The following is a 20,600-nucleotide window of genomic DNA, read 5'->3' as shown; positions in this document are numbered from 1 at the left end:
GGGCACAGCGACTGAGATCTGGTACAATGGACCTGTGCACAGAAGGCCATCCCCCACGCTGGCCGTGCCTGCAATGGTTCACGGTGCACGGCACGGCACCAGGAGGCGATACCAGCGTCACTGGTTTACATTCATTTCAGGCTTTGTGCACCTCTTTTTTTTTGGTGGGGTTTTTGGGGTTTTTTTTGTGTTAACTTAGGTGGTCTGGTTTTATTTTAAATTCTTGATATCCATGAATTTAATAGTCATTAAATGGCCTTTTTTGTTTTAAAAGGCCGTTGTAAAAAGTTTGCTACATTCACTTTTGTGAGGGTCTGTACTTTATTTTTAGCTGGCTAAACTGAACAGAACATTAGGAAAAGCTTAACTCCACGTGGAAAGAACTGAAGTACTTGAGAGAGGGACAAGCAACGGTTTTACTGCACAGCATCGCGCCCCAAACCGTAACGCACTCCCGTACCTCTGCCCACCAGGTACGGTGTTTTCATCTGCAGTAAAATGTAGCAGAAGTTCTACAGTAACGAAACTGGATCCTGCAGCACTGGAAAGCTTCCTGGAAGTTATTTTTCTCTTCCAGTGATAGGGACCAGGCAGCTGAAGCCCTACTGTAGGTTTCCCGTTCGGGTAATCTGAAGGGATCAATGGGCATGGTAACTGAGCTAGCGCGCTGTGCTGAAGGAAGAGAAGTCCTAGATGGAAAATCTGCAGTTATTTAGCAGATTACAGATATTATTTACCTGTAATATTGGGGGGGGAGCAGTAAAATAACCATTTCTTGAAAAAAAAAAAAGACACAAACCCACCTGTGATAATTTTTCAGATTAATCAAAGGTTCTTATATCTGGTTTATAAGGCATTCATGATAATCATGCAAAAATCTCACAAACCGTGTGATATAGAACGGCTGGTTGCTGTTTCATTAATGTAACGAGCCCATTAAATATATATTTTTTCAACATCAGGAAAGTGAATTTTTACCACCGCATAGGTATGACCTTGACAGCTTTGCTTCGGGTGCATCTCCTACCACCTTTCTACTGCGCCCGAAGCAAGCGATTTACTGTAAATTCACCCTGGCAAGACTGTACATATGGATATTCAGTGGGATGAATTCCAGGTCGTGAAGAACCAGTCGGAAAGAATGAATTTGTAGAAAAAAGAAAAACAGAACCCAGCAAAACAACCTAACAATCTCTGCTCTCCTTGTTACCGGGAAACTGTGAAAGTAACCGTGCATCCCCCCCCCCACCCTGCTCCAAATTTCATGGCCGAGTTATGAACTTAACCCTAGTTCATTACACTGCAATTTTGAAGCCTCATCTAGAAAGCCCTGGAAATCTATTTTGCTGGAGAAAGATCAGAGCACTCATTAATAGGATGATCACGCTGCTGACATACTCTTGAATTCCCTATTAGTACAGTCCTCAAATTTCCTGTTCAGCTACAGACCGGTCCTCAACGGGCACTGGCTAGCAAAGCCACGGTGAAGGTCATAAACATTCCTCTTGGGCACAGCGACTGAGATCTGGTACAATGGACCTGTGCAGAGTCGCTCACAGAAGCACATCCCACACGCTGGCCGTGCCTGCAATGGTTCACGGTGCACGGCACGGCACCGGGAGGCGATACCAGCGTCACTGGTTTACATTCATTTCAGGCTTTGTGCACCTCTTTTTTTTTGGTGGGGTTTTTTGGGTTTTTTTTGTGCTTGTTTGTTTGTTTTCCCAACGGGTAGTGGCAAGTTTTGGAGATAGTTCCCATGCTCTGGTCCCTTCGAAGTCATTACTGTCCTATAATGGCCTGGCAGCTGTAATTAGGCCTATGTGACACTGCAGAGGGATAAGCAGCCGTTCATCGAGGCTGCATCATTTCTATCACAAATATAACACAGGCTCCCTATGAGGCAGTGCCAAACACTCGATGTTTTCTTTCAAACCTGCAGACATCTTAATGGAGGCTGCAAAAAGCGCCAAAAGATTAAGTACAGAAGAAGACGGCCAGCACAGCGACGTGAGAAACTGCCAGGAGGTTGGCCCGTGGGTTGGTTTTCCCCGACACGCCTATGGTCAGAGATGAGCTTCGAAGCGTGGCCCCGTGGAAGGAGTCGGTCAGCGTCGGCAAGCCCTACTCCACCTCTGTCCCCATTTTTAAAGCCGTGGGGTTAACGTCAGCTTTCCTGTCAGAACAGTTTGCCACTGCTATTTTAAAAAATGAAAATCAGCTGGTGTTAACCAAAGTGCAGAAAGAAGGGTGAATATTACACGGTCTGCTTGGCTTAGTGGATTTGTGAACTTACGGTTTCTTTATTACACATGCTAGTCAGAAAAACAGTGTCTTGAAAGTGAAGCGGGGGGTCAGGTGCAGTAGAAACGCTTCTGCAGCCCAATTTAAAAAGATTTTCCTGAAGTACGCACTTTACAAAACCATTCCCGTTACCTTCCAGTGAAAAGTTCTTAGGTGCCTTCATCCCCAGTAATACAAAAGATGAAATTCAGAAATAGGCAAGAAAAAGGAGAGAGGGAGCCACTCCGAGTCAGGCAGGAAGCTACTTGGCTGCACAGAAAACGGCCTCACCCTTTCCACCGACTTTCAGTTTATTTTTTTCCTTTCCTTATTGGTTTCAGGAGAGTTCCCTTCCACTGAGAGTCACAGTGCAAAGGAGTCAGCTCCTGCAAGGGAGTCAGCTCCTGCAAGGGAGTCAGCTCCTGCAAAGGTGGCTGATCGCACTTGGGTAGATAACACCGATGAATTGCATCTTACGTTAAATAGTGGTTTATCTCAATTAGAAAGGAGTGCCCCAGTCAGTCGCTACCATAAACGACCTACGTAATTATGGAAGAAAAAGCGCCTTCAATATTCAGGTGTAATCCCTGTTCCCATCGGCAAGCTGATGGGTTATGCCGATAACGTGGATCCATTGCTACATCTTAAAAATGGTCATGGTAGAAAGGTGAAAAAGCTTTCTCTCCAGAGATGTCTTACAGAAATATGGACAAGAGGAGGAATTTCAGCCCTGGGGAAGAATATGCATATGATTCCAAGAATTCACTTGAGGGATGAATTCTGAGGTTTTAAAAAAAAAATAAAAAAATCTTAGAGAATGCCCCCCTCCAGGCTAACTGACCAAAGAAGAAACAAAAAATGGAGTTAAACTTCTTGATTTTTTTATGTTCAGCACTTTTATATCCTTTTGGTCTTCGAGGTTCCGCTTCTGTTACAGAACATCACTCCTCACTGCTACCCCTACATCTCACTACTGTTCACTTTCCAATTTCTTATTCATTGTCTTATTTCTTTATACTACGATCAAAGTTGTAGTTTGGAAACTTTCATTTAGATGAGGTGATGTGGACTTACTCTTCAGCAGCCTTTGCTTAAAAAGCAACCTACCTACCACACATCAGTTTAGTTGTAGAGAGGAGCATAAAATATGAGTCCACTGAGTCAGTCTTTCCCTCTGCAACCTGATGAAAAGAGGATTTGCTCCGTGTTAATTCTAAATTAACTACCACAGTATGAACCTGGTGAATGCCATATTCAGAGGAAGAGGCTCCAGCGATGGATCCCAAGCACACAGGAGAGAGCAGGGCTCCAGTCTCTGGGGGCAGTTACAGCTTCTGGCAGAAAACCAGCGTGGGTCAGCTGAGTCCTGCCACTAAAAAAGCTTCTGTTGCCTCAAATCACGCTCGACCTTGTACATAGCTTCCGTAGTTCTAAAGCCACTACCTGGTAGCAAAGGGATTGCTAGGAAAGATTACAAAAAAACCCACCAAACCCACCAGAAAAAAGTCCTGAACCAAAACCAGTTAAGTCTGAAGGCAGTTAGGAAAATACCAGATTAAAACTGTAACTTGCCCCAACTGCTCCTTCAGAAGAATGCTTTTTTAGTAATACTATTTCTAGCTGATTATTCCTTTCATTACTCCCTGTACTGCTTAGATACCGTGATCTAGATCAGAGAAAATGGTGGCTTGACTTCCTAGAGAAAGCAGATGCAGACACAAAACCCGTCGTAAAATCCCTTTGACAGAGGGAACAATGAAACGTATCAATGAATTCGGAAGCCATCCTCACTGTAGCCTAAAGCCATCCATGCGGGGGATTAGCAAGAAACTCTGGTTTAGTTCTGTTTAGCTCAGAGCAGGGAGGTAATCGGTCAGAAATGGGTGCAGAAAAAACAGAGCTGGTCTGACCACCATGGGACTTCTAGCCACGTAACTAGCCCGAGCCGATACTGTCCTGGTCATACTGAAGCTAGAATTCGGCATACATGAAGATTTGGTTCGCTTTGTGTGCAGCATTTGTGTTGGAAATCGTATCTTGATGTCTGTTTCTCGAGAGAGAACTAGAGGTAAACCTCGGACTTCTCTTTTGTAGTTTCTGAGAAAGTCTTCACTGCCCAAAAGGCACAGTGAGCGAAGACGAGGCACACGATTCACTTCCAGTCCTTGTTTTATGAATTCAGGTGCACTGCGAAGCAAGGAGTCCCTCAACAGCACAGCAACAGGTCTATTTTTCATATTGCCAAGGTATTGTTCTATAAAATGACTTTTCAAAAGCAGGATTAGCTGATGACCACCAGTAGAAAGGTTTATTTCTGGGCAATCTTTCCAATTTTCACTTAGTCATGCCATAATTTTATGCAAAAGCTAAAATAAAGCCTAAAAACTACCTTCATTTTATAAATAAGCCCTACTGTTTGGAACTACTGAAGTTAAGCCAGGTACATAGCTGTTCTTAGACACCTGAAGTGACATTTGCAGATCCTGAAGCACCCCAAACTGCAGGCCACGCTCGAAACTCCAGAAAATAACCCTTACTGTGGAGCGTGTGCATCCTCCTTGGAACAGAATACATTATACAGGTATTAGTGAGCGCCGCGTTTCATACACTATCTTGTGTTTTAAAAGAATAAGTAATACATTAATGATTCCAGAGGCAAATCTAGGCAGATTTTTGCAGAAATGTTTACCAGGGGAAAAAAAACCCCAATTATTCCGAGGAGCTGTTGTCAAAAAGATATGTTTGTCTGTCCTTTAGCCAAGCTGTACAAAAGCTCTACTTTGAGGACAAACCGATGGAGGCTAGAATCTACGATTCCTGTAAGGCACTTCTCGATAAAAAACTAAGGAGCTTTGTTTCACGATATGACTAAAGCAGAACAGCACTGGGAAAACTGCCTCAGGAAGTCCACACACAATATAAATCATGGATTTTCCAAACCTTTCTAGACACAGGAACTCCTAAAATATCAAACCAATGTGACCACAAGTTGAATACTTGGCTGATAAAAGACTCTGCAGACATATTTCTCAGAACAGATCTGTAAACTACATATGTCTATATCTACATCTTTCTCTCTATAGGTACATATTTTATAAGGAAATCTGAGGAAAGTCTCTTCATGAGATTTCCTGGACATTAGCTAAACTAATTCTTACTAAAAGCTACACAAAACTCACCAGGATTTCCACGAAGAGAAATAAGATCAGTGATAACGAAGATAGCTCTTGGGCTCGTAGAGCTTGCTGCTCAGCATTTAGCCATGCAGTTTATTTGTCCATGGACTTCTCTGGAAAGATTTCTATTTCGTTATACCTACAGGCTAGTAAATACTATGCATAGAACTCTCTGGGTCAATGCCATTACTATGCAATAATATGCAGAAAACTTTTTTGGTGATGCTCAGACATTGCTTATTACAGTGAGATGATATTTTTGATGGAGATTTGCAGTATATTGTACAGTATAAATACTGCAATAATAATGGTATTAACATTTTTTTTTCACCCAGCTTCTTCTTCTTCATACATTGTATCCCTCTAACAAAGTACTTGGCAAATTATTTTGTACATAACACCTGTGTTGTACATTCTTGGCTGGTAGCATTTTTTCTCTCATTTTCAACACAGGGATATCTCCTCATGCTCTTTGATTAAATGGCCCGATGCAGGGTCAATGGCATCCATAGGAGGCTTTGCATGGGCTTCAATGAACTACAGATCAGGATTTGAGATGGAAATGCCAGATCTCTGTACAAAAGTGCTACCCTCAAAAATATCTGTTGTCTGTTACCAATGTTCAAGATTTCAAATCAGTTATCATTAACAGCAGACATTAATCTTACCATTATATTCTTATTATAACCTTCCCTGAATTTAAGTTACATGGTGCGACTCACTGATTGGTGCAAAGGAAAAAGCTCAAACCTTCATTCACACAACAGGGCTTGGGTCCCAGGAAACATGTCTGCCATCGTGCATTCCATTCAGAATTTCAACATCGTCTTCTGCTATTGTAAAATCAAACACCTATGGGAATGCATATATAGTTAACATAATGAACATAGAGAGAATCAGGAGTGCTTCTGTTATTTACACTGAACAAGATTCATTTGAATGTGAGGCAGAATTTTTCTGTAATTTTTCCTTCTGGAAATTCCTTCTTATACTTTGTGACAGACAAATATTCCATTAAGCTGACAGGCTCCACGGGGTCCTTTGCTCCTTTTGAGAGTCACTTTTATTTGTAGACTCTGTTAAGATGGTTTTGTAGCGCTCTGGCCTCAGGCAAGGGTCCAGGACAACGGCAGTATCAAAGCTGATTTTGACGGCGCTCTGTACGGCCACTGCCAGAGGTGTACGAATACCCGGACTCCAACCCCTCCGGAAAGCTGAGCTCGGTATTTCACTTTTGTCCCAAAGTCCAGTTTAGAGTGTTACAGTTCTTTTCCTCAAAACTTTAGCCAAAGAGAATTATTAGAAGGTATCAGGACATTCACAAAGCTAGCGAACCGAAGGCTGTATCTATCTTTTCTATGTGTACTTAGACAAAACACTCGGGGATCAGCTAACACAGAAGCAGATACAGTGCTACGGTGCCTCAGTACCACCTCGAGCCTGAAAGCAAGCACCTGCCTCACGCGTAGGTTCTTACAGCCACCCACGCCTCCTGCGGCGAGACCTGCAACGGGCATGACGGCGTCGGTGTTTTCTTAGCAGGTGCCTTATTCAGACATTATCACTTCAGAACTGGTAAGCTGGTCTCTTGTCTTTGTCAGAGCTCCTCCACGCTCCATCAAAAGATCCTGTGGAGCCTGAACCGCTCCATCCTGCATTACCCAGCAATCACTGTCTGCTGGAACGACCCTTGCAGTCAAACCTCAGCCCTCAAGCTTTTTAAACCTAAACCAGCGACCAGTCACAGAACCAGAAATACTATCTATGATATATTATATACTAAGGGCTTAACGAGGCCCATGCCTTCACCAACTTGACCAACACACTGGCATGGGGGAAAGAAAAAAAAGGGAGATGCAATAAACAGCATCCGATAGCTGTGCCAGTTCTCCCCTCCTCCTCTCCATCCTAAGTGTTTTAAGTTTTGCTGCAACACATTCCCTCAGTTGCACGAAATGTGAATTGGTGGGGCCATAGAGTAAACTCTGTCAAAAATAGAATTAATCTGGATTTAAAACGCCATTGGGGAAAATAAAACAAAATACAATAAGGAAGGGTTTTTAACCTGGTTTTGTTCTCTGATCTGGTTCACAATACAGTACCACAAGCAGCGTGCTCGTACCACGGAAGGCAGGGTGCTGGCAGCATGAATAGCCAAGGCAGGAGCTAGATAAACAGGCACAGCCACCAGGAGAAAGCCTCATTACAGGTACGCTGATTTACACCTACACACACACACAGAGTGATTTAACTGGCAGACAGAAGTTTCCTATCTTCTTGCAAAGTTCCTTCCTGATTCGCCAAACAGTTCATACCCCTACGATATTTTTGGAAGTAACAATAAGGTTGTTGTGGTTTCTCCTCTCCTCCCACAATCAGATTAGAGAAACGGAGAGAAAAAAATGAAGTAATGAATTAAAAACATGTGGCATGAAAAGGAAATAAAAAAGAGTGCGGGGAATCATGCTGCCAATCCTCATTGGTTCCCCACTTTGTCCATCCCCTTCACGCTGGGACCTTCTCTGTGAGTTGGGTAGAAGGATGAAGGTTGGGGAAGAGTCAGCTCTGGCAGGACCATCACCTCCTTAGCTGGGCTGCACCTGAGATATCCCCGAGAGAGGTTTGCAGCTTGCATACAGGGTCATGCACAGCATACAAACTCCTTCCGTGCGACCTCTCTGCCTGCCACACCGAGGCCCTAATAACCACATTAGGATGTTCTACAATCAGGCAAGTAATAAACGAAAATATTAATAATCAAAATCAACTATGAAAGGTCTTTCTAGGGGTATCCTTTTTACACCCAGTGATTAGCTCTCCAGTTGATTTCTGACATTTGTGAATTATGGTTTTCTACTGTATTGTAGTAATTTCATGGTACTGTAATTTGCCAATTTTAACGGAGTTGCCCCAATATAAAACTGGTATAGGAAAATGGGCAGGCAAACCAAAGTATTAAAACCAGTAATTCGGATGGTAGTCAGACTCGAGTGCATAACCAAATCTTACCTTGCAGTTTTCCTCTATCCTTTCTGCTTTTGTGGACTTTGGAATAGTGACAATCCCATTCTGAAAAACATAATGCTTCTCGTCATTAAAATCTACACAGTTTCAAAGAAAATAATCTCTCTTCAAAACATTTCAAGACATTTCTTCATGTCTTCTGAGGTTTTAGTTTCATTTTTTCCAGAGGACACTGACATTTCTAGATGCTATTTCTAATTGCCGTTCTATACGCTGCATTACATTCCCCCACAGATTGTGTGGTTTACGGCAACTTAACGCACTATTTCACTGCTTAGTACTTCGTGTTGAGTGATAGAGATGGAACGATGCCCCACGCTGCTTGTAACATCTAGTTGGAAAAAAATCTCTTTTATTGGTGGTTCTTTTTATTCTCTACTGATTATCTGCATATTTAACATACCGCCATGCTTTCTGTACCACATTCCAAATTTCCAGTACAACACAGTTAGTTCGCACGATATCAACATACTGAAGGCAAAAATACTTTCTGTATAAATTCTGGTTTGAGGCACAAAACCCGAACTATTTGCATTTTTTCTGCCTGAGAGAGGAGACACGTTTTTATTACCACCCTCCATTACCTGTATGCTCCAGCGTATGCAAATCTGTGCCGGAGTTCTGCCGTATTTCTTTGCCAGCTGAATGATACTAGGATGAGTGAGTGCTTCACCTTTGGCTAAAGGACAGTAGCCTTCAAAAACAATATCTCTGCTCCTACAATAATCCACCAGCTCCTGAGGTCTTTGGAAAGGGTGGTATTCAGCCTTAGATAAACGGAAACAAACTTTTAGTAAAAACCTTGAGAGTACATATAGTAGAAAACATCATTGAAAAATGAAAATATTTTTTCTCTCGTTTTAAAAATACAACATGAGTGAAATTGCTGCTTCTGGGAGATAGATGCAAGTTACCAGTTTTGGAAGACATGTGAAGGGTATTAATCCACAGGCATTTTGCCATTAATTGGCACAATAGTTTACTACCTATTTTATGCTTCCCCCAGAAACAAGGCGCGTGGAGGAGCTGTCTGCCCTACCTGCAGCTGAACGTGCACTCTTGTGCTGCTCCGACTTTGAGAAATACATGCAAACGCGACGTGGAAGTCAGCATCGGGTCATTTTCATTGGTGATTTGAGACAACCTTCTCTTCCCCAAATCTGCTTCCTTTCCTGTTTCTTTACTAATGATCTTGGAGTTGCACAGGCAAGGGGAGGGGGCTGGGCAGGGACTGGGTTTGCAAGAGACCGACCAGAACAATTTGCTTAGGATAAGGGCCTGACCTCGGCAGCAAAGCCTGTTGGCACGGATTGTACGTGGAAAATCCTGTTTTCTCTGCGTGATGTCACCAGCAGCTTCTGCAGGGAAGCAGTGACGCTGTGGAATGAAGTGCGGAGGAGACCCTTTGGAGGAAGACCACAGATTGCCAAGAACCAGTTAAAAGAGGAAAAGTAGCAAGCTGCAAAGACATGGTTGTTGGAAGGGAAAGGAAAGCAAAGTTATTGGAAAGTAAGGATCTCCGAAGAGCCACGTATTCTGGCATGTAGCAAAAGCCAAAAGAGAACCTCTGTAATATTCCTGTGTTATTTAAATAAGTATTTCAGAGATTGTACACTGTAAGAAGCACACCTGCCTCTGCATTCAGATGAAAATGCAGAGTGTTTTCATTTATAAAATACATAATCATGTGACAAATTTTTGTGATTGGCCGTCACCGTTGTTCCAGTGATCTAACTCTTGTGCTTTTTGAAGAAAAATCCTTGTCTGAACAATTACCTCAACCCATGGAATCTGGAAAATTTCTTCTGCCACAAAGAGGACAAATGAACATTTCCTGTTCTCATCTTTAGTACATGTTGTCTTTTCAGACAACAATAGTCGGGAACAATAGGCTGGCAGGCATTCAATGTGCGCTAAGAAAAAACTGTGCCCCTCCAAGGCTGGGCTGAGTCAGCCTAAAGCTGCTATGATCTAAATTACTAGGCGGACTCGGGAACAAGGTTCAAGCAGCAGACACATCCATGTCTTCAACCTTTGATGTTTCTTGACCTTTGAGTAGCCTTTCTATGTCATGTTTGTATGTGTAAGACCGGAGTTTAGGTCATACAGTTATTCACTTGTTTGCACCTGAGCCGACTGGAAAATATTCTCATTGGTTTTACGCAAAACTATGAGGGGAAAAAAGAGCAAGCTGGGTGTATTAGTCGATTATGACAACAGCAATTAGCAATTTTAGTCGACGTTCTTTACACTAAGTGTAACAAATAGCATAGCCTAGAAAATGTTAAATAAAGAACGATGTATTTAGGATCAAATGCTGAAAAATCTGCAGTACCCCTATGGCATCAGTGACTTACTCAGCATTCATTACCAATATAACTGCAAGCAGAGTTTACCTGCTGGTCTAGTTAAGACTTGTAGGCAGCACAGCTCCTGGTTGCACCAGAAGCACGTAAAGCTGAGATGCCACCTGCCTGCTTCACAAGCAGAATACATGGCAACAGCTACTTCCCCCCTGGGAAGATTGTGCCTTTCACTGAATTAAAGGCCCCCCAAATTTTGTGAGCTGAATTTTGGCGAGTGCAGTTGCATGTTGGTAGTGGCAAGTATTTTTCTTCTTAAATATATTGCTAAAATAATCAAATGCATAAAATAAAATAAGCACTTTGGAATATATTTTCCTTGTGAAAAGTTTCTGGAAGGTTCTGGCAGCATCTGAATGCAAGGGACGAGCACCCTGAGCTAGAAGAGGCGTAGGGTGAGTGGCCGGCATGTGCTTCCCCTCAAAATAATAATTCCCATTTCCCGTCTTGCCCCACCCTTGCTATTTTAGTCACCGAACTCTTCTCAGGCGAGGGCTGTCCGTCGTACGGTGGTGGTAGGGGAAGATCTTGATCTTTTCTGGCACTCTGCACCAAGTGATTTGTGTGTAAAAGCCAGCACTTGTTTAATAAAACAGTTTGCAGTTCCCATTGCAGAACTCTTCGCGGCTGCTACTGCTACTGGGTCAGGCACAGGGGAGCTCTGAACTAAGCGCTGGTTTTACGGCGGCCATAGCGCAATGGGGAGAAGCCGGGCCTAATAACAGTCCTGCCACACGGACCTAGAAAGTCATACCTCGGATGATGGTATGCAAAAGCCTTACTCTTTCCGCCCTGCTGTGGGTTCTTTCCACCCGGTAAAGCCTCCCTGCATCTGGACTCCAGTCCATTTGTCCGTGGGAATGCACGGTCTTGCAATTATTTCTCTTCATAGAACTGAAATAGGAGCCTAGAAGTGTTTTCTTTACAGGTGAGTTGATGTACAAAGGGGTTGTTTCCTAATGCCTCAAAATACTGAAATACATGTCTACCTTGTACACATTTACATAATACAGCTCAATATTAATGGCAATATTAACGACATTACTAAATCTCTCTAAGGTCATTACACAGTAATTTCCACTTCAATAAAAGTAGAAAAAAATATTGATGAGCCTTCCTACACGGAATTCAGAGGGGAACAGTTTATTTTTGGTTTCAGTGTATCACTTTATTAAATTAAACATATATATTCATTGAATTCTTATAAAGTGTAATTTTTTTCCCCTAATGAGTGACAGGCATAAGACCCTTCAAAAACTTCCTTGAGCATAAATCCAAACTTACTACTACCAAGTCAATTACAAACTCTGGAATACAAACCTGTAACTTCTAGGTTGTAGGTTTCATTCCACATGATGCTAGGAGAAAATATTTATCATCATTTAAGAGAAGCAGTACTTACAACTTGGTCTGTAAAACAGAAGCATTGCTTGCTACCTGGTTTGCAAAGACTGTAAAAGTCTAATAAAGAATCTCCTTTCTCCTGCCTTCCTACTTCCTCCTCTTCACAGGAAAAAAAACCCTTTCAATTTTAACATTGTAAGGACTGTTGGAGTTGTAAGAATCACCCAAATTCTTTATGCAGATTCAACACAGCTAAGAAGGAAGTGATTTTCCTTCACTTGTTTCTTAAATATTTAGACTTTGTGTACAATTATTATTTACAAATGTTTTGCATTTAGAAGTTCATTGAAAGAGTATGCTATTTTATGCATAAATATAGCAAATATCTTTTGTATTATAAATTCCGGACAGTGAAATAAGAATTCAGTATAGCACTTCCATTCTCAGTTTAAATTTAGGAATTCGATGGTTATTTGATAATGCTTAAATAATCTCACCATCAGACTCCTGAACATTAAATTGTTGGTTTTTTGGTGTTTATTTGGAATAATGCTGTGCATGATCTTAAAGAAATGACTGTCTGCCTACAGCAGGGACACCCTCCACCCCCTGTATTGCTCCGTCTCAACTTTTCATCTCCACTTTTTCAGACACAGAAAAAACCCAAGATGCCATCGAATATTATCAAGAAACAACTTTTCTCCATTAACACTACTGACACAGTAAGACATTTTGACATTGTGAGCAAGGGGAAATTTCAAAACATATCCAAGAGTACATTGTTTTTTCCTTGCAGTGATTTAGTAGGACATGGAAAGGCTATGCTCATTTAACAGGCAGTAACAACTTAGGCCAAACTAAAGACTCTGAAGATGTGTATTTCTGAAAAGGGGACACGATTGAACCTTGGCAAACTCATCGGTTCTTAAACATATTAAGGCATATTTCAATGGCTTGTTTTGAATAATTCAATTTAAGTGTTTCATATGTTTTTACGTTAATTTAACATAATTGTCCTTTAGTAACCTTTAGTCTAGCGAACAGCAAAAATCAGAGGTGTTAGGTTCCGACAGTCACATTCTGAGTGACCTTTTTGTGGCTGTTTATGACATTAAACCACAAGCAGCTGCCAGAAATCCTCACCACCTGTACAGAGGGGAAAAGCAGGCGCCTGCACCTCATCCATTCCAGTTCCCAGCTCTGTGTCAGCGTGAGCAGACTTTCACTGGCAGGAGGTGGCAGGAATGGGAGCATGAACTTCCAGCACAGCTGCGGGCAGAGAACTGCAGCAAGGGAATAGTTGTCAGCGTCCTGGAAGGCTGCCGGTGTGGAGGTGGCCATTTTTTATCTGCTTAGGGCAGCAAAAAAATGTTGCCAGGGTTTTTGCAGCCCTGAGAAGTTCCCTGAATTTAATGCATCTTAAAATATCAATATGAAATAATGGGGGAGCAAGGGAAACAGCACCCTTGCATGGATACGTAATCACCTGAGGCTTTCAGTGTTCCTTAGAGGAATTATATATAGTATTTGAACACAGGCTCTCCAAAACCTTGTTCACCCTGGAGATGCTAAATGTTCAGCGCTCCTTGAATTTTCTTTCTAAACTGTTTTATCGTCAACAGCTGGCACATGGACCGTTTGTGCCTTAAAGGCAGCCACAAACAAGTAGCCTCAGAGAAACTGGGGAAAAGAAAGGAGGAAGGACTTTTTTTTTCTTTTTTTCCCCTTCCCCCTCTCACTTCAGGTCATCTTCCTGAATGGTTTTCAATATGTATATAGAAATGAAAGGGAAGAGATTGTATGATGGAGGCTTATTGGGGTGTAGTCTTTCAGGCACAGGGGTGGGGAGAAGCTTGTGAACCAAAACCACCAAAGCCAGATACTTTAAATATATTTATCCACTCACCTGATTAACGTGTGGAGTAATCACACAGTCTTCCTTTAGTTGCTCAAGATGGCTGATAAGAAAGTTGCTTACACCAATTGATCTACACAAACCTAATGAGAAACAGAAGAAGAAAAAGTTTTGGGACGATCCTAACTATTAGGGAGGGTGATTTGAAAAATACCACTTTCAAGAGCCAAAATGATTGTACACATCACTTCTTTATAGCAAACTACTGCAAAGAAACACAGAAACCCAGCACCGAAATCCTGAAAAAAACCCCCCAGAGAAACAGCACTGAAATCTAGTTTGACAGTATTATCTGAAAGCACGGTTCCGTCACAGTCCCACTAGGAAATCATTTTATAATCTAAACACACTGGAAACTCCCCAGTGTATAAAAACTCCAGGCTAAATTCTGGGAAAGGCTAACGTAGTATAAGCAAAGAACAATTGGACTCCACCAGAATGAAAAGAAGGAAATGGTGTTCTGAGCAGCTTGCCAAAACTGAGGAGAAGTGGAACATTTGCTGAAGACTAATAAGGTGTGAGCAATACAACACAAGGACACGCAGCCCAAATGAACTCTGTAGCACTGCTTGTATTTCTGTTAGATCATTACGAGATGTTATGTTACACTCGGTATAAAAACTTCAATTAAGTCAGCAGTATCTAACAAGACTCAAGAAGCTTAAAATCGTAGCTAGATTTCTCAGCTCCTGTCGACATGTAAATGAAGTTAAATGGCACACAGGTGATACGAAGGTTATTTTTTTAATTAAGCCTTAAGCGTGCATGCACGTGTATAAATTAAATGCTGACAAGTCCTGAAATGAGATGCCTTCCTTCAGACCTCAGATACGATAAAGCACAACTCCCAATACTGCCCTGCCACCACACCTCAACCCTGACTCATCTCTGATAGCTTGGTCCTCATCCCCTGCTAAACACAGCAGATAGGGAAACCAGGGGTGGCCAGGCCAGCAGTGGTCTCCTTAGGCTGCGGATTCTGTGGATGATGAATCAGACTCATTTTTTCAGTACATCAGCTTCGTCTTGATTGACTCGATCTTGATTGACTCGATTGATCGGACACGCAGCCCAAATGAACTCTGTAGCACTGCTTGTATTTCTGTTAGATCATTACGAGATGTTATGTTACACTCGGTATAAAAACTTCAATTAAGTCAGCAGTATCTAACAAGACTCAAGAAGCTTAAAATCGTAGCTAGATTTCTCAGCTCCTGTCGACATGTAAATGAAGTTAAATGGCACACAGGTGATACGAAGGTTATTTTTTTAATTAAGCCTTAAGCGTGCATGCACGTGTATAAATTAAATGCTGACAAGTCCTGAAATGAGATGCCTTCCTTCAGACCTCAGATACGATAAAGCACAACTCCCAATACTGCCCTGCCACCACACCTCAACCCTGACTCATCTCTGATAGCTTGGTCCTCATCCCCTGCTAAACACAGCAGATAGGGAAACCAGGGGTGGCCAGGCCAGCAGTGGTCTCCTTAGGCTGCGGATTCTGTGGACGATGAATCAGACTCATTTTTTCAGTACGTCAGCTTTGTCTTGATTGACTCGATCTGCGTTTCAACCTGTGACTCTGCAGATGGAAAGTCTGTCTCAAGATGCGCGGACACAGAGGTCCAACCGCTGCTCTTAATCCAGTATTTGTGCTGGCCGAGTCTATATAATATATATGCATGTGCTTATCTACATGCATGCATACGAATATCTATAGCAAGCAAGAAAGGAATTAAGTCAAAAGTTATAGTTAATTTTTTTCAGAAAAAAAAGAAGTCATCGGGCGATTTCAGCCATTTGATGCCAAAGGAGAGATTTCTGGACTGAAATTGCCCTCGTTCCACAATTAGAACCTCCACTTCCTTAAGGTCAGCAGGGAACTACGTGGAGCTGCCTTGATTTGAAGCTGGAATACAGACACAGAAAAAGCACTTATTAACGCAACTGGGAGACGTGAATACACGAAAAGGAAGAATTTCACTTGAAGCGAAAGCTAAAGAAAATGTTGGAGAGAAATGTACGAACCAAGTACTTATTCCTAAAAGCATGTGGTTTATGTATAAAAAAAATAACTCACAAGTAGACTATAAATTGGCATATAAAAATATGAGCTGTAAGATTACAAAGTATCTTGAATTTGCACTTTGGATTTACCTGAACAAAATAAATAAATTCCTTTTTCCTAGTCCTCTATGTAATTCTGTGAGTGGTTACAGTCTATTGCTAATTATTATAAACAGATTGTTAAAGCCCTGAAAAAAAGAATCAGTTTTGCATTAGAAAAGCCCCTAACCATATAAATACAGGCACTTCGGCTGCTATGCTGCTTTCACATATTTTAGCAGCCCAAGCAAATAAGCTGCACAGCAGCAAAACCTACACACCTACTATCACTTTTTAATGTGGTTTCTGTTGTAGAATACAAAAAGGAGAGAAAAATACATTAGCAACGAAAATGCAAGACAGCTTTCCCTTACAGAAATTACTATTGTTCAAGATGTATAATATAATTAGGTTATAACCTGCACTATAGCTATTTGCATAATTTGTATGTAATCTGCCAGAAGGAGCAAAACCTGAGCTTTTGACTTATACTGACAAACAACCCCGCAGTGTCAACACTAATAAATCATTATGCCAAAGACGCCAGAAAAACACTTGCAGTTTTAACACAATGGTGAACCAAAATATTATACTCTATTGTTGAAAGCCAAGGAGTTTCAGAAAACATGCTGTTATTGCCCTTGAAGAATAAAGCTTTTATTTCAGGCTGAAACAAACCTCAAGTCACAGACGTGACAGATGAAAGGGCTTATTAAACTTGCCCATTTCCACGGAAAGCTTCCACTTTTTCCCCCCCCCCACAATATACTCTGAGATGTTTTGCTCCTAGCATGCTTCTCACAGGAGACTCTGAAGTCCGTTCCATAGTCTCATTGCATTCACTGGTAAGTAGGTTTTTTGCTAGATTTCCCATCAAGAAATTTCAGGTGAGTTATGTTTTCTCTTAAAAGTCAGCCGAGTCGCTCCTACTAAAAATCCGCACTGTGGCAAAAGAAAAAGCTAAATCCAAAATTGCCAAGAAAACGAACATTTTCCTAGACAACTGAGAAAAATAATTAGAATGACAATGTTTTTGTGGAACCAGCATTTTCTTCAAGCTTTTTTTTTTTTTTTAATGGGAATACAATGACAACACTTAATTTTCATTAAATCCACATATTTAGTTTTGGTAAAGTTAGAACCCTTCATTTCAACTCCATTGCTTTGTTTTTAGTTACAGTCTAATACATGAAAGTTAAAGTGCTTTGACTTTTGTATTAAATGACAATATAAAATACAGCAAATATGAAAACAATTGCACAGCCTGCCTGTATTAAAAATCTTATTTCAATGCATGGTGGAAACATGAATTCAAACCACCGGAATTTCCTGAAAAATAGAGAGTTTAAATTTCAACGAACAATCAATGGATTCTCCTCTAGAGAATTGCTTCCATCTGCTTGATGGGAGATTAACACAGTTGCTCTGCATTGTCCAAATCTGGGAAAGACTGCCTTAAAGCAGGAGATTATACAGAATTATTTCCACATTTACATCTGCTGAATTAATTCCCAAGGATGAAGAATTAGAAAATGATGGACAAGAAAATGAAGGGTTGGTTAGCTCCTGGGCCTTACCCGACAGACCAACACTTGTGACTATGTACATCAAACAAGATCCATGAAATGATGACATCAGATGTAGAAAGGAAAAAATTGCTTGTCGAGAAACTTGCATTAAAGGGTCCTGACTCATTGCCTTGAAACAACCAGGGCGGGGGGGCACGCTTCCTTACATTTCCTCTCTCACAGAGCTCCGACGGAGGTAAAGTTTGTGCCGTGGGCCTGAAAACCACCAGAATGCTCTTGAAAAGGGGGAAAAAAAGCCTTTATTTCCAATTTAATACCTGCTTAGTGTGCTTAAAAATCTCATTTCAGGCAATTCAGACACAATTCACGCCTTAGCTGTACACTTTAAATATATACATTTATACTGCCTTATTTACAGTCACAGAGCTTTGACTCAGGGAAAGAAAGCATCCTCCTTATCTGCTGGAGGAAATGAGTGGTTTGGCCCCTATGAAGCGGATTTTGAGAAAGTGCCAGGTGCAATAAACAGTTTGCAATTCTGTGTTAGCTCCCAAAGATTGCTGAGGCTTTGTCCTCCTCCCACGACTCCGACTTCACAAGCTTGAAGGAAAACTTGGCAAAGATGCTTCTTTTATGCATGCTAAGAATCAACTGACCACAATGGTGGAACACAAATTTTCATCCAGCTTTGAGAAAACTACCATGAAACTCCGCAAGGCACATTAGAAAACATACTGGCAAAATAATGTCTGATCATAATGGGGAAAAAAATCCCTATCTTTTCTATTCTACACAAAAAAAAAACCCTTGGCTTCCACCACATTGGTAATTTCACCACACTGTATTACTCCCGGCTGCTTGAAGCAATACCTCATGCGAATGGACTGGTTTGCAATGTAGTTGTGTACTGAGCTTAAGGCATTTTTTACAGTGACCTAGGGAATGAGTGGGTATTTTTTCCTTTACTTAGTATAATACCAAATTAAACAAAGTTTGATGGGCACTGTTAGTCTTGCGACAAAAAAAACATAAATACACTGTCTTGGCACCACAACATTGTTTTAGTACAATGGTGAGCCTTATCTTTCTCTAGCACTAGTATGGACTTTTACCAAACTTGTAAATACTCTCTGCAATATTAAAGGTACAAAGTTCAGATCAGAAAGGTTTTTTTTAAATGACAAAACTGGATACTGGGTTTGTGGAGTCCATTTTCCTCCCCCTCCCTGCTGCTCTACATGAGTCAGAGCGAGGGAGAATTCCCACGTCCCGCGAACAGTGCCCATTCTGTTATATCTTCTATTCAGGCCACAGAATAAAACCACAAATAGATCCACTTTTCACGAGAGGTCAACTGCAGTAACTCTATCTTTATTAAAGGAGGTCATACAGGTTGGAAAGGCCCATGTTCTCCGTGATACGCGCACTGAGAACTTCTCTGTGGGTAAATGGTATTACTCAGAAATCATACAGGACTTGATTTCAGCACAGCTTGCTAAATCAGCGCCGCAGGCTGAGTGCGCCCCGCACGCAAACGGCAAGCCAAAGCCTTGATAAATAAAGCAGGTGACTCTTAGACAGAACTAATAAGGAATTAAGTTCTCAGTCTAAGAAGTAACACTTGTTCCCATTTTACAGAGTGAAAAACAGACACCAAAAAGCTAAGTCTAAGACACACAGGAAGACTGTAGCAAAACTGAAAACACAAAAATCATGCTTCCTCCCCCAAAGGATTTCTTTTTATCCCATTCATTACCACAGTGTAGGTGCTTATCTGCCTTAACATGACTTGCCTGCTACTCCAATTCCATGGGCATTACTCCTGTTACCAGTCACCCGTGAACTGTGAGGACAACAGGAGAGGAGGCATGAGTAGAAGTCAAATTGCCAACTTCTGTGATGGAAAACTCATTGTACGTTGACAATTTGACTTCTACTCGTGCCTCTGGTACGGAATCGATGCCAATATACCTTAAGTCAATATTGCCACCACATGCTATGTTGTGAAAATGTGATCAAAATTATCAGCAACTCAGCGAAGTGCTTAAAGGCTAATTATTAGAGTATGTACCCTTAAAATGAGCATTTTGGAAGTATTATGGAGAGCACATAGACTCTAAATAGTTTGTTCTCCCGGTAACTATGAGGGCACAGTTCCCTGAACTGGGATACTTTTTGGACTTCCACATCAGAGGGGATAACGATTCCCAACTGGCACGAATAACAGCAACCTGACTGATGTCAATAAAGCAATACCGATTTACAATAGCTAAGAATCTAGGGCTTAGAGGCAACGTATGCAAAACAGATAAATGATGCCTTTTCCCCAAATCATGTGCATTATTTATTGAGACAAAAAGTTGCTTTGGACAAGGGCTTTCCTTTCAAATGTATTTCAGCATTGCCTTCTTCCCAAGAGTTCTCGTGTTCACGCTGGGTACACAAATGTGGGCATTTGCTTTAAGCAAGCTAAGCAAAACCATTTATCTAAATCTTTGATGAAAAGGATTCACTCACTAGTAGAAAAAAGCACAAACCATACACTGCAAAAAATCATGAAAACAAAGAAGTCTGAGGGTTTATTTTCACACTTAGAATTACCCATGAAGTCGTTAAAATAAAGAGCAAAACATAACAAATGAGGATAGACATTCGTGCAAGTTTAGATTTGTTCCCACTTTATATCTGCACCAAAATGACTTATTCTATGGCAATTTCTTCGTCTTAAATAAGATAGTGCACATTATGAAGGCTTTTTTATAATCTTTAACATAAATATGTGTAGTCATTTCTTTTTGTTGTTTTTTTTTTTTTTTTTTTTGCCTCCGTCTTTAATTGTTTTTTTTTTTTATCAACA

At 41.2% G+C, this 20,600-nt stretch overlaps 1 protein-coding gene across 1 annotated transcript in view; it reads right to left on the bottom strand.

Annotated features, from left to right (window-relative positions):
• Positions 1 to 219: 219 nt before the first annotated feature.
• LOC104134036 (uncharacterized oxidoreductase YtbE) overlaps positions 220 to 20,600 on the bottom strand; it is a 39,406-nt gene continuing 19,025 nt past the window's right edge. The window contains exons 5-8 of the mRNA XM_009647537.2: positions 14,097 to 14,188; positions 9,068 to 9,250; positions 8,469 to 8,528; positions 220 to 6,311 (exon numbers count right to left, since the gene is read on the bottom strand). Coding sequence (XP_009645832.1) covers positions 6,216 to 6,311; positions 8,469 to 8,528; positions 9,068 to 9,250; positions 14,097 to 14,188 — 431 coding nt within the window. The 3' untranslated portion in view covers positions 220 to 6,215. The remainder of the gene's footprint in view (positions 6,312 to 8,468; positions 8,529 to 9,067; positions 9,251 to 14,096; positions 14,189 to 20,600) is intronic.

Source organism: Egretta garzetta, unplaced genomic scaffold (genome assembly GCF_000687185.1).
Source record: "Egretta garzetta isolate BGI_Z169 unplaced genomic scaffold, ASM68718v1 scaffold149, whole genome shotgun sequence".
In the NCBI taxonomy this organism is placed as follows: domain Eukaryota; kingdom Metazoa; phylum Chordata; class Aves; order Pelecaniformes; family Ardeidae; genus Egretta; species Egretta garzetta.
This window is presented reverse-complemented; position numbering and strand designations above follow the sequence as displayed.